This window comes from Peromyscus leucopus, chromosome 8a (assembly GCF_004664715.2).
Source record: "Peromyscus leucopus breed LL Stock chromosome 8a, UCI_PerLeu_2.1, whole genome shotgun sequence".
Taxonomy (NCBI): Eukaryota; Metazoa; Chordata; class Mammalia; order Rodentia; family Cricetidae; genus Peromyscus; species Peromyscus leucopus.
Genome location: NC_051085.1, coordinates 14771648 through 14785529, shown reverse-complemented (window position 1 = coordinate 14785529; position 13882 = coordinate 14771648). Strand labels below are relative to the sequence as shown.

The following is a 13882-nucleotide window of genomic DNA, read 5'->3' as shown; positions in this document are numbered from 1 at the left end:
GGCTACGCAATCTCACAATGAGCCTCACTGGTTATCCCTTCCAAATGAAACAGGCAGTGTAAAAGTACATGGCATTCCAGAATAGTAATAACTGTACCAGAAATGGGTAGTTAAAAAAAAAAAAAAACCTTCCTCCATGAAAATACACATCAAGGTATGATAGACACAAATGTGTGGGGAGATGTTCTCATGTGAGAAAACAGACTTCTCAGCTCTTCTCCCAGCCTAGCCGTGTGTGCAAATACATTTAAATGGTGACTGGAGAGCGCAAATTGTTGCAGTCATGGGAGAGATGAAGAAATGATCTCTGGGTGTGATTCCTACCCACAGATTAAAATAAATAACACAGCAATATACTGTCAGAACTGCCTGTAACAAAACCGTGTGCCTTCCCCCTACAGAACAAAGACCTTTTTGTACTCACATATGGAGCTCTGGTTGCCCAGCTGTGCAAGGATTATGAAAAAGATGAAGACGTGAACAAATACTTAGATAAAATGTAAGTAGATGTCTCTTTGCTGTAGAGTATCCATTGCGTGTTAATATCACCTGCGTTCTCCAGCTTCTAATGGCTTGCTCCACCTCCTTAGCTCCTCCTTGGCTTCGACGAACCACGTCTAAAAGTGGGACATACATTCTTACAACTCAGCCTTAAAACAATAGGAAGGAACTCTTGCCTGTTTCTATCAAATAGAAGTTTTTCAGGTTGGAAATGATTTCTTCATTAGTCTCGTATGAGCAGCCGACGTGATGAAACCAATGTGTTCTCTTAGGAAGATGATGGATTATTCAATTGGATTTTCAATTTTCACAATTCCTTACAATGAAAATGTTTGCTTACATAAGCGTAGGCCACCTATTGGGGCCTATGCAACAAATAAGCACACAAAATCTAATAGTGGGAGTTAGACTGAAAGGGGGTGTCTTTTTCTAGCTTTCATGGCTTGAGTGTTTTTAAAAAGATTTCTAATATAAAACCCAACCTCTCCTTTTTAAGTAAAGCCCATTTTCCTGTTTTATTTCATTAGTGAAGATTCCTCCAGTTTATATTCAACCTTATAGTTTCTCCCAAATAATTATATGATCACCAAATTATTGTAATATTGCCGCTATTTGTAACTTTTTCTTTCTTAGTGTTTGGTGAGCATGTATTCTTTATGCATAAGAATGGGTTTTATTATGACACTTTCATGCATGTTCACAGTGCATTACGGTCCTATTCAGTCCCTTTATCCTCTCTTGCCCCTCTCATCCCCACTAATCCCCCTTCCTCTCTCACCTAGCCCTCCTTCTTCTCCCATGTCTTTATTATACCCGGTGAGTTTCACTGGGGCTGTTTATAGGGGAATGGTCACCTTATCAGTGGCTATTCCGCTGGACAAAAATGCCCCTCCCTCCTCCGCCACCCATTGCCTGCATAAAAACAGAAGGAAGGGACCCCAGGAGCCCCTCCCCCTTCCATAACAGACTGCTGATTGGCCCACTGTTCTCCAAACTGTGTGTGGGTAGTCACGGCTGCTGTGAGTGCGAATGTCAGCTCATGCCCGGATGTCAGCATTCCACACCTCTCCCCATCCCTCCAGCTCTTACATTCTTTCTGCACCTTCATCTTCAGTGTCTTCAATGTCCTCTAAGCCTTAAAAGGACTGATAGTGAGGCCCCAATTTTGGCAGGACATTCATTAGTTAATTATTTATTTTCAGTATTTTGAGCATTAAATGAGTCACTGCTGACAACTTTAAAAAAAAAAAAAAAAGCCTCCTTACCCAAACTGGGAGCAGCACCATTATACACATTATACAGGTTTAAACATGGTTATTTATAAAGCAGTTTGATATGTTCACCATGTCCACTTAGCAAAGCAACCACAGTAGCTTTTCTGCTGGGTCTAGGACCGCTCCAGCCACAGGCGTTTGACTGGCTTTACAGTCTTAAATGTGACTTCCTTCCCATGGAGAGGTCATCAGATCCAGTCTGAAAGTGGTTATCACATAGCAGACTTGCCATTATCGAACCAGTGTGTTCACCTTGCCTGGCTGGTCAGTGTTGTTGTGCCCAGGGCCCACAGCTGAGTAAGACTGCTAATGATAATTCTCCCAGCAGCCTGCATAACACCTAGTACTATAACGGTGGCCAGTAGGTAGGAAGCTTCTAGCCCAGTTTTGGCTTGATTTATCTATGTCTTGCAACTAAGATGCGTGGTGTTTTCACCAATAATTCCTGACTAGGATATCTTAGCTTTGATGGAAAACCTACAGCAATTACTTGTATTGTTTTAGGACGTCAGGAATCTCTATGACCCACAGCTCATAGAGAGGAAGCCCAAACTTGGCTATTTTTGTTTCATAACCTATGGCTTCTGGGAACAGTTTTATCCATGCACATAGGGTACAGTCTTTAAAACTTGTTTTTTAAATACTTATTTACTTAGGTGTGTGTGTGTGTGTGTGTGTGTGTGTGTGTGTGTGTGTGTACACATGCACCTGACGCAGCATGAATGTGGAAATCAGAAGACAACTCTGGGGAATTATTTCACTTCATCCACTTCATGGGCCCTGGGAATTGAACGTAGGTCATCATCCCTGTGCCCTGCCTGTTAACAGCAACCTCTGCCTGTTAAGCTGTCTTGCCAATTCTCCACCTTCATTTCTTATTTGTTTTCTTTAGACAAGTTCTGTCACTGACCACAGAGCTCACTGATTGTCAAAAATGGCTGGCCAGCAAGCTCCTCCCATCCCATAGTGGTAGAGTTACAGAGTTAACTGTGGTAGAGTTACATGCCACTACGCCTAGCTTTTACCTATTATTTTAAGATGTGTTACATTTGTTTATGCTGTGGAATATTTGTTTAATGATGCAAAGATGTGTTGCATTCCTTTATGTTGCATTTGTTTAACTCTGTGAAACTGTTTTACTTTGCCTGCCTAAAACACCTGGTGGTCTAATAAAGAGCAGAACAGCCAATAGCAAGGCAGGAGAAGGATAGGTGGGGCTGACAGGCAGAGAGAATATCTAGAGAGAGAAATCTGGGAGGAGCAGGAAGAAAGAACAAGAGAACAAGGAGATGAGGACGCTAGAGGCCACCCAGCCACCCAGCCAGTCATGGAGTAAGTGTGAAAGTAAGATATACAGAAGTAAGAAAAGGAAAAAGCCCAGAGGCAAAAGGTAGATGGGATAATTTAAGAAAAGCTGGCAAGAAACAAGCCAAGCTAAGGCCAGTCATTCATAAGTAAGAATAAGCCTTCATGTGTGATTTATTTGGGAGCTGGGTGGCAGCCCCCCAAAAGAGCCAAAGAGCAAAGAGCCAAAAGAGCAAAGAAAAAACAAAGCATTTTGGTGCCTAGCGTGGGGCTAGAGTAAAAGAAAATCTAACAACACATATATGCTGGGGATTGGGCTCCAGCCTTGATGCTTACACCGCAGGCATTTTATTGGCTGAGCCGTCACCCCAGCCAGTCCATAACTTTATGATTTGACTGGTTTATCAAGTACCAGATTTCCTTGTAGCTTTTTCAGGCACCATGAGCTTTTTGGTTCACCTCTATCACCCATTCTCTCCCCAACTGACCTTCCCACCTAAACTGTTCTAGCGCTAGAGTTATTTTTTAACCTCTTACTGATGGACTCTGAAAAGAACTATAGCAGAGTAATTACTGGGAAATATAGGAAGATTATAAGCTTTATTCAGGCAGGGCAAAGGAGAAATTGAGCCTAGGGTTTTTTTTTTAAGAGTATTAAAAAGGGCCCATATGTTTTTTTGTTTTGTTTTGTTTTTTTGTTTTTTGTTTTTTGTTTGTTTTTTTTTTTTGGTTCTGTTTTGTTTTGTTTTTCAGAAAAATACATAGTAAGTCAACACCAAGGAAAGCTTGGGGGAGGGAATTAAATTCTTATTTTCTTCCATTTCCATGTATTTATACTCTTCTTTGGGGGGAGTTCTTTCAGTTTATTACACATGGTTCTGTTGCATTTCTTGATAGTTGTATTTGCAAAGACACAAACTTCCAGACAGCACCTACAGCCTCGTCTCTTTCTTCCTCAGTTGAACTGATACTGTTGGTTATGCTTAGGCCACATACATCCGATGTAGCATTTCCAGGAACTACTCCAATTTATTTGATGTATGGTGATACGTCAAATGATTTTGTATTATTTTGTCGAATGGCTGTAGAAGACAGAGAAATTGCCCTGTATGATTAAAAAAGTACACTTGGTGAACCAACCTTAACAGATGTGAGTGTAATAGTAGGCAAAGACTAGAGTTTGAGATGCTGTACCAAGGCCTTGCTTAAGAAAAAATGTTTCACATTTGCTTGTCTTGAATATCTTCTGAGAGTATTTCACATTTTAGATTTCACATATAAATATGTACTTTTAGACATATCTTTGTAAGCTTCGATGTAACCAACCGTCTTATTAAATAAGAAACACAGAAACAATGTAGAGCTCAGAGCTAAATCTCACTCTTCTGCTGTAGCTTCCGAAAAAGATACTTCCTGTCGTTCGTTTTTTTAAGTATGTTTTCTTTCTCATTGGTTAACCCAAACACATGACTGCCTCGTCACTGTTGAATGTACAGCCTAGTCTTAAAGTATATGTCTCTCTTATTGCACGGTCTATGGAAAAGCGGCACAGACACTCTATCTTATACATACAAAGATATGATAAGCGTGCACACCGCCAACTGCATGTGCAATAGCTCATGACACACATACAATCTGATTCAGTCTTAATTACAATAGCCCATATACCCCACACACATGCACACTGCTGATTGCATTCTTTTCATCCCTGTCCCCCATGGCTGAGCCCATATAGACATAAAGATAAATAACAAATATTGGACTGTTGTAAGGCCCCCACTCAACTGTCTTTTGGAGAAGACTGTTACCTCTTTGGCATAGCCTTGAATGACTGAGCCATCTCTCTTTCCCGCACAGATGCCCTGCTCTTAATAAATAGAATATCTCAGTAGATCTGGTAAATTATTAAAGACTCTGACCTCAAAGCCATTTTCCCATAACTGCCAAGCTACCTGAGATCTTCCCACTTGCGTTTCAAGGCACAAATATTGCCTTGGAAAACTCCAGTACTGATTTTCATGGGTTTTCTGTTGCTCTATCCAAGTGGTTTCACTTGTCTATTTATACGGCTGTGAAAGTAAAGGCCATTTTGTTTTGGCTGGTGGTTAGGGAAAAGAATATTCCTTTTTGCTCCTACTTTAAGGTCTTATTTCTGTAACTGGCTTAGAAGTTCTTTTAAGACAGAGACTCTGGCATCTCTTGGTGTCCTTCTTAGAAATGTAAGTTTCTCAAGCCATCTTGTTCAAGGAGGCTGCTGGGCCACCTCAGCCACTTACTCAGTTATGACACCTCCGTAAAGGGCTTTCTCAGTAGTACGTCAGTTACCGCTACAGGTACACACACACACACACACACACACACACACACACACACACACACATTGGAAGGAGGGGGCATGAAAAGAGAAGGAGGTAAACGCAAGAAATTTAAATGCTGAAGCTTTCACTAACAATAAAAGAATCTTTCTCTGCTCTCTTCCCCTCTTCCTTACACAGCCCTTCTTGTAAAGGCTGCTCCTCCGACATGCATACTAAGAGAGGCCTGAGTATCCAGCTGCCACACCAAAAGCAGAAAAGTTAGCAAGCATCTTTCCTCATTTCACAATAGTCAAAAATGAGAAACATTAGGCTGCAGGCAACCAACCACCCTTCTCTGAATGTACAGTCAAGTTTGGGCCAGTCTCAACTCCGGGCAGATTCCTCTCCTGGCAGAGACTAATTCATATTTCCTAGATATGCTGGCCTCTGCTCCTGAGGTCTGTGGAACAGACACAAAACCCATTACCTAAGACAATTTGACCCATTTCATCGGGCTTAGTTTGTTATCTACTATGCAAATCATACTTTCCTTCATCCACAGGGGTTACGGAATTGGAACATCGGCTGGTGGAAGATTTTTTGGCTCGATCCTGTGTGAGAAGATGCCATAGTTATTCAGAAATCATAGACATAATTGCCCAGGTAAATGCATTTTTGGCTCTGTCCATGTGTCTTGAGAACACGTCAAGCATGAGGGTACACAGCTACAGTCCATATAATACTACCATTTGGGAGGTTGAGGCAAGAGGATTGTGAGTTTCAGGTCTGTCTGGGCTAAACAGTAAGTTCCAGGCCAGCCTAAACTAAGTTTTTGAGATTCTGTCTCAAAAATAAGACAAACAACAAAACAACTTGAGTTCTTTTTGAGTTTGGTAGTTTTCAGTTTTGACTACACAGGTTCCAGCTACATATGTTGTTAGGGGATTATGATTGAAAAACTTTGTCTTTTTTTTTTTTTTTTTTCAAGACAGGGTTTCTCTATGTAGCCTTGGCTGTCCTGGAACTCACTCTGTAGACCAGGCTGGCCTCGAACTCACAGAGATCCACCTGCCTCTGCCTTCTGAGGGTTGGGATTAAAGGCGTGTACTAACACCACCAGCTTAAACTTTATTTTCATACATACTATTATGAACTAAAGACAAAACTTCCAAACTGACTTCATGGTGTGTGTGTGTGTGTGTGTGTGTGTGTGTGTGTGTGTGTGTGTGTGTGACTGTGGTAGTGCTTTACAGGGGACTGGGGAGATGGTTTAGCTGGTTATGTATCTGTTAGACAGGCATGAGGACCCAAGTTCAGATCCCCAGCAGGGTTACAGCTGGAAAGTTCTTGGATGACCTCAGAGTGCCAGTCAAGAAATCTTGTAGAAATCTTGTAGAAATCTGCAGAAAGAAGTCTCCAATGGGAACGACATCTCTAGCAGGTTTTGAAGGCTGGTCGTTTTGGAGGCTGGAAGCAGCTGCAGAGACACAGTCTTTCTTTATGCAGCCAAAATGTCGTCTTGGAAACTGCGACAGGAACAACTCTCTCAGTCTGCAGCCATGGGTCAAGTACTGGAGGATGGAGTCATGGGAGCCTGAGCAGACCTGTTGTGCCTCTTAGGAATAGTGAAGGAAGAGACAAGCCAGACAACAAGAGGTCAGATCCTAAAGTTTCAGGACTCTTCCTCTGAAGAGAGCAGGCCAGGCTTCCAGCCAGCCCAGCAGCTGGGCTCTGAAGTTTTCCTCTCTACCTCCTCCTACTGGTCTGAGGTGGTTCCGGTGCTGAAGCCCCAGAGGACCTGAATTTCTAGGGACAAACTAGGCCTCTGATAGTGTGAATGTGGGTATGAAGAAAGGGTGGAAAAAATGAGACCAAGCCAAGAAGAGCTTTCAAAACTAGTGGTGGGAGGGGGATTCGAAACCACCCAAGGGCTGCCAGAGGTTCACAAGTCTGCCGGCCTTTGTCTCTGCAGAAGTAGGGAGCAAGGTACTTTTTATGATGTTTGCCAGTTCCTAGGGGTTTTGATCTTGTGTGTTTCTTTTGCTTCCTGCCCAAAACACACACACTTGGCAAATGCTTCATGAAGGTGAATAGAGCAGAATGGGTAACCTTACAGCAGACATGCCCCAAACAGTACCGAGTGGGGAAGGGACCAGTGTTTCCCAGCCCCAGAGATCATTGCCGGAGCAATATTTTCCCAAGAGAAAAAGTAAGGCTTCCCGTGCTTGATGTACCATGCGACCCATGTGCCAGAGCCTTACACAATCCTGATGTGTGGAAGACAGGTTGGAATCAGCCAAGAGTAGTTTATCTTTCTTAGAATAACACATCTTTAGCCAGCGTCCTTTCATCTCAGACCTGTGGTTATCAGGCTAGTGTTGTTACGTTGTTCACTAGTAGTCATCGAGGACACAAGAGGCGTGGGAGGCCTTGGTTTGCTGCCAAATCCAGTTCACACATCACATCTACTAATTGGCTTTCCTCCTCTCTTCTTGAGCCCTGATATTTACATGCAGGAGAGGACCGACTGACTCTTCACATGAGTGACTGCCGCACAGCACTCTCTGGGATTCTGATTGTAGGCACTGCCTTTGTCCTTCCATCTAAGAGCATTCCTCTGAGAAGGCAGAACAGGGTGATGATGATTGCTATTTTTCAAATAAAAGTTCTAGAAAGAATATGATGGAAATGAGTAATCTATATGAAAAAAAAACTTTCAAAACCACAATCTAAATGAAAGTTGTTTCCATGTTATTATTATTATTATTATTATTATTATTTTAATGGTTAATGAATCATGAACCTGAGATTGGAAGCTAAGTGTCTTCCAACTTCAGCACAGTGAATTCAACATACTATTAAACAGGTTAAAAAGAACAGAAAAGGAAAGAAATCCCTTTCCCTGTGTATTGGCAGAATACAAGCAAGATCCTGCAGCTGTGTGGCGTGTGTTTATTTGTATGTGGGAGCACATGTATGTGTAGGTGCATGTGCATGGAGTCCAGAGGTCAACCCCAGATGTCATTCTTCAGGTACCACCTCCCTTGAGTTCTCAGATGAGGTCTCTCATGAGCATGGAGTTCAGCAAGGTGGCCTGGCCAGGGAGCGCCAGGGATATGCCGATCTCACCCTCTGCAGCATCTGGGGTTATAACATGCTAGCCCATCTGCCTTTCTCACATGCTGCCACACTTGGAGGTCCAACTCAGTACCTTATGCTTGCATGGAAGGCCCTGGGTCAGCTGAGCTGTCTCCCCAAACCTTGAAAGCAGAATTTTAAATAACTTTTTAATGGAAGTTTTCAATAACTTTTCATTAAACCCATTGTGTGTGTGTGGGGGGGGTTGCTATAAAATACTTGTCACTTTAATGTGAATGGAATACTGTAATTATTATGTTAACATATATGGCCCTGTTTATTGTAGTCCTGGTAGTAGCTCCCCCAGTCCTTTTGATTAATGTCACTGTATTCCAATAATAATGATTCTGGCATTGCTTTGGGTGTGACTTCCCTTGGCCTTTACCTGAATTCATCTCATTGTCTTAAATGTGCACATAAAATTAAATATAAAATATGTCTGGGGAAATCAAGCTTCCAGATTATTAAGACAGAACATTGACTGATAATTTGCAAAGTCATTTAATATGGGGAATAAAATCTCTCATAAACACATGTTAGTAGAACAGTGGACATCTTGATTTATTCCTCTGGATCTGTTCATATAATCTACATATTTTTACTTAAATAATGTAAAGTACTCATGTTTAAAAGGACATGATTAACAGATAATTTTTAAAAGTCAGTTAAGAGCAATACCCAGTCGTGAGTGGAGGTTTGTGTAACCTGTTATCGATAACCAGTGGTTATTTTCTGTTATGCACTGAAATACTAGAGCTCATCTGATCTGTGCTCAATACTTGGAGGATATCGGGGACAGTGGGGGACACTGGCTATTGGTCTAAGTGAGCTCCTGTCTGAGCATTGCAGCAGCACAGGGGGCCCTTCCATTCTCTCTGGGTGTTGTTCTTAGCTCTGTGAACCTAGGGTGATGATCCCACCTAGTCATCCAAATCAGAAAAACAAAAGGAAACAAGGCTTCTCTAGTAAGAAAAAAAATCCACTTAAGACCTTTGAACTAGGTGTAATGATGTAAACTGTAATTCCAGCATTTGGGGGGTTGAGGCAGGAGGATTATGTGCTCAAGACCAACTTAAGCCACACAGAAATCGAAGCCAGCTTGGGCTACAGAATGAAATCCTCCCTCAAAACAAAACAGAAAGAAATAACTTTTCCTAATCAAAATTATCCTCCAAGGAAGCCCTAACAAATAATTTATGGAAGTTATTCTTGAAGGTAGCTATGCTGACGAAAGTCTCACATGGAATGGTCTTGTTACTGTGCTCTTTTCTGGGGAATGCTGTCTGTGTGCTGTTGACTACAGGAAGATTACAAAGCCTAAACCCAAAGGAACAATTCCAGGATGAACTATGGTTCATGTTTAGGGGCCCAAGCCAGAACTTGGTACTTGGTAAAACTAAATATTAGTCAGAAAATGAGGATGAAAAAGAGATGAAAAGGGAGAAGGGGAGGAAGGAGGGAGAAGAAATGAAAGCAAGCTTTTGTTTAAGGCTTTTGGGGAAAGAGTTTTTCTCTAACAGGGAGGGGGCATGGGAATGGTCCTCAGACACCAGACAGGGGCTCCCTCGGCCCCTTTCATGAGGATCCATTTTGCAAACCTACCCGGTAGTGAAATTAAAGAAGAACTGCCTTCATGTACCATATTAGAGAGGACTCTAGTGGGAGATGTTATAGGGAGGGTGAAAAAGAAGGAGGGGGGAGGGTGAGAGGGTGGGAAGGGGGAGAGAGAGAAAAAAGGAAGGAAGGGAGGAAGGGAGGGAGGGAGGAGAGAGAGAGAGAGAGAGAGAGAGAGAGAGAGAGAGAGAGAGAGAGAGAGAGAAGAGAAGGAAGAAGAAGGAAAGGAAGGAAAAAGAAAGAAAGAAAGAAAGAAAGAAAGAAAGAAAGAAAGAAAGAAAGAAAGAAAGAAAGAAAGAAAGAAAGAAAGAAAGAGGATGGATGAAGGAAGGAGGGAGGGAGGGAGGGGAGAGGGACAAAGAGAGGGACAGAGGGAGGGACGGAGGGTCAGAGGGGGACAGGAAGGACCAACAGGGGAAAAAGAAAAAGAAAGTAAACAAAAACAGAGAAAAAGATTAATATCTCAGCCAAAGAGGAAAAAAGGTCCCCAGGTAACGTCCCCACTGTGGGAGTATATTCTGTCTTTAACAGAAATAAAGCGGCTTCTACAGATAGCAGCCCCCAAGCCGCACCATATTCCACAGGCTGGACACAGAACTGCCGTGTTTAAAATTACAAACGCGTCCGATGTCTGCTTTCCATCGCTCTCTTCTCCAAACGTTTCAGGGTCTCGTCAGTCATCCCATCGTGTGTAAATTCTTGTCTCCATCTTCGGTTCTCAGTGGGGCTGCGTCTCCACTCTGGTACAAGTTGTCCTTAGCAATAAAAAGAACATTTTGCCATTCTCGTAGACAGAGCGGCTGTCTCCTGGATACCTCTTCCTTCCCGGGCCTGGTTTCCACCTCTTACCCATGGTGATGATGTCACCTGCTTCGGGAGCGTTTTGACACAGATGCAAGGTCAGGCTTTAGCGATGCGCACGCCCACTGATGCTCTCCTTATAATTAGCAGTTTTCATTCAAAGATCTGGCCTTTGGCAGCATTATCTCATTAACCCTGTAAACTCTCTTCAGAGGAAGCAGGTGGTTAACGTGGCTGAGTCAGTTTCAGAGAACTAGGACAGATTCGGAGGACCTTTAATCATCGCTTACACCCCGAGAGCACGGCAGAATCAGGAACGGGAGCCGTGGCTGTGTTTTGCTCAGATGATCGCTCAGACCGAGTACCGTGCAGAGCTCTCTGCACATCCATATCCCTCCGCCTCCGCAGAACCCGCAGTAGCTGTCCTGGCTTCAGAGAAAGGGAAGGGGTACATTTCAAGCGAATTTGCGAGATAGAGAAGTTTATGTCCAGACGGGAAAGTGATTTCTCTGAAGGAGTTAGGAGAAGGCTGGGTGAGAACAGATCTCCTGAAGATGGTATCAGCTCTGCACTGCTCTGCCTTCAGAAAGGAGGGCCGGGCAGCTTCAAATGATAACAGCATCCTCTTTCTCTTATTTTCCTCACTTTGTACTTTCCAGAGGGAGGGTCATCATCCATGGTTAGGCCTCAGAGATAGTTCTTTCCGTGCGTGTAAGATCTCAAATTTTGCCATCTAGTGGCCTAAAGCAAAATCTCTGACGAGTGAGGAGGGTAACAACACATTTTACACTTTCTTCTTCTTTTTCTTCTTCAAAAAAAAATACTATTTCTATGCTTATTACTATCTTATTCTTCTTCTTTTCTTTTCTTTCATTCTTCTTTCTTCTTCAGTCTTTCTCTCTTCTTCTTCTTCTTCTTCTTCTTCTTCTTCTTCTTCTTCTTCTTCTTCTTCTCTTTTAAAGGTGATGATAGGCTAACTATAAGCTTAAGTTTTGCTACACTAAAGTTAGAAACCCAGTTAGAACACCATGGCTGCCACATCTGTAGATTTAACAAGCCAGAGATCAAAAATCTTGGAAAACAAATTGTGTCGGGGCTGGTGGTGTACCTTTCATCCCCTCATCATTATTTTCCAAACAACACAAGGCTAACAGATATTTATGCACCCCTCCATTGTTTTAGACCTTGCAAGTGATCTGGAGATGGTTTTAAGTAATCTAGGGGGACGTGCATAGGTACGCTTACTGTTTGCTGTTTTGTAAAGTGACCTGAGTATCCACTTGGTTTCCATGGGAACCCTGGATCCAGTCTTCTGCAGATACCACAGGGCAGCTGTCATTCGAAGTGGGTGTCCGTACTATACCATGGCGTTGAAAAAAAACTTCAATAATAAATAGATTTTCTTCATGAACGTTCAAAGAACTCTCACCTGTTGCTGATAGATTCACAAGACCCTTGTAGAATTGTTATGAAAGAGCATGAATCATGAGCCAGTGGATTGAGGGTGTAACTGAGATCAAACACACATAAGAAGGGCCCCTCAGGATTTAATTTGTTTGGTTCATTCTACTGCTATTTTGTTTGTTGGTTTTGTTTTGCTTTTACAAATTAATTGCCTCTTTAAAATATAGATTTGAAAGTTTTTCCTATTTTAAGTGTTCCGAGACTGTAAATGAAAATGTGTAAGTTGCAAGAAAATGCTCAGAGCTGAATTCGGTTGTGGTCAAGCAATATTGGGGGAATTAATCTGTTGCTTATGGATCACATATCTTCCAGTTTACTGTAAGAGAAAGTAGGAAATACAGTCATACTTGTCCTGGTCTCATGACTAGAAACCCTTCCTAGTGACACAATATATATTGGGTCAGCAAGCACATTTATGGTAAAATATTTTAATTACTCCAAGAAGCTAATTAGAAATTAACTTGATTTTTGAAATAATGATGGCGATGCAACCAGGCTTGACCAGGACTATCATCATATTTTAGAAAGTCCCTTAGTGCTGGGGATGCAGCTGTATTGTGGCCCTTGCCCAGCATCTGTGAGGCTTCAGTTTGTTTCACAGTGCAGAGGTCTGGGGGAGTAACGTAAGCACAGAGGCTCTGTGCATGCTAACCTAACAGTGTCCAGTAATGTAGGGATTGGAAGACGGGCCCCACCCTGCTCAGCCATAAGCTACTGTGTGATCTCCAAGTTACTCAGGCCGTTAGAGCCTGCTTTCCTGCTTGAGCTGAGACCTCTCTCTGCTCTTAGCCTGATGCCCGGATATTTTTTTCTTTGGCTGGACTCTGGATGCCGACTTGCGGTACATACCTGATTGTGGCAGGCGAGGCTTCCAGAGCCTCCCTCACAGCATCCACCTTGTTTGGTTTCTGACTGTATGTCTCACTGCTTGGCCTTGCACAGGTTCTGCTCATCAAAATTCAGACAGCTTTTACTGTCGGGTCAGGGTCAATGTGGTGATGGTTTCTCTAGGGTGCCATAGAGAGAAATTTGAAAATGTCAGAGAGGAAAAAAAATGATCATTTCCTTCTACAGTGAGTGTAATTTGAAATTTAACCTTAATTAAATAATATGAGCAATGGCTATTTTTTGAAGAGTGGCATAAAAATCAGTGAAATAATTGAAAAGAGATGATCGCAGGAAGTGAAGGAGGTGAGGATGCAAAAGCCAGGGAGGAATCTTCATAGTGAATGTGGTAAGCGTGTGCTCTGGGGAAGTGGTTTTCAATCTTCCTACTTCTGTGATCCTTTCATACAGTTCCTCATGTTGTTTCTGACCCTTGTGAAAGGGCCAGTTGACCCCCAAGGGGTCATGACCCACAGGTTGAGAAACTGTTGCCCTAAGGAAAAAAAAAGATTTTGGGGGACACATTCCAGAGAGGAATCTGCATAGCAGAAGAAGTTTATTTTTAAAAAGAAGTTGTCTAGAGTTGAATCTACATAAGAGGAG

General features: G+C 42.5%; 1 protein-coding gene across 1 annotated transcript in view; it reads left to right on the top strand.

Moving 5' to 3' along the window:
* Positions 1-13882, top strand: part of Trappc3l (trafficking protein particle complex 3 like) — a 53459-nt gene that overhangs the window by 7440 nt on the left and 32137 nt on the right. Inside the window, 3 exon segments of the mRNA XM_037200524.1 lie at positions 402-499; positions 5940-5958; positions 5960-6040. Of these exon segments, the coding sequence (XP_037056419.1) occupies positions 402-499; positions 5940-5958; positions 5960-6040 (198 nt within the window).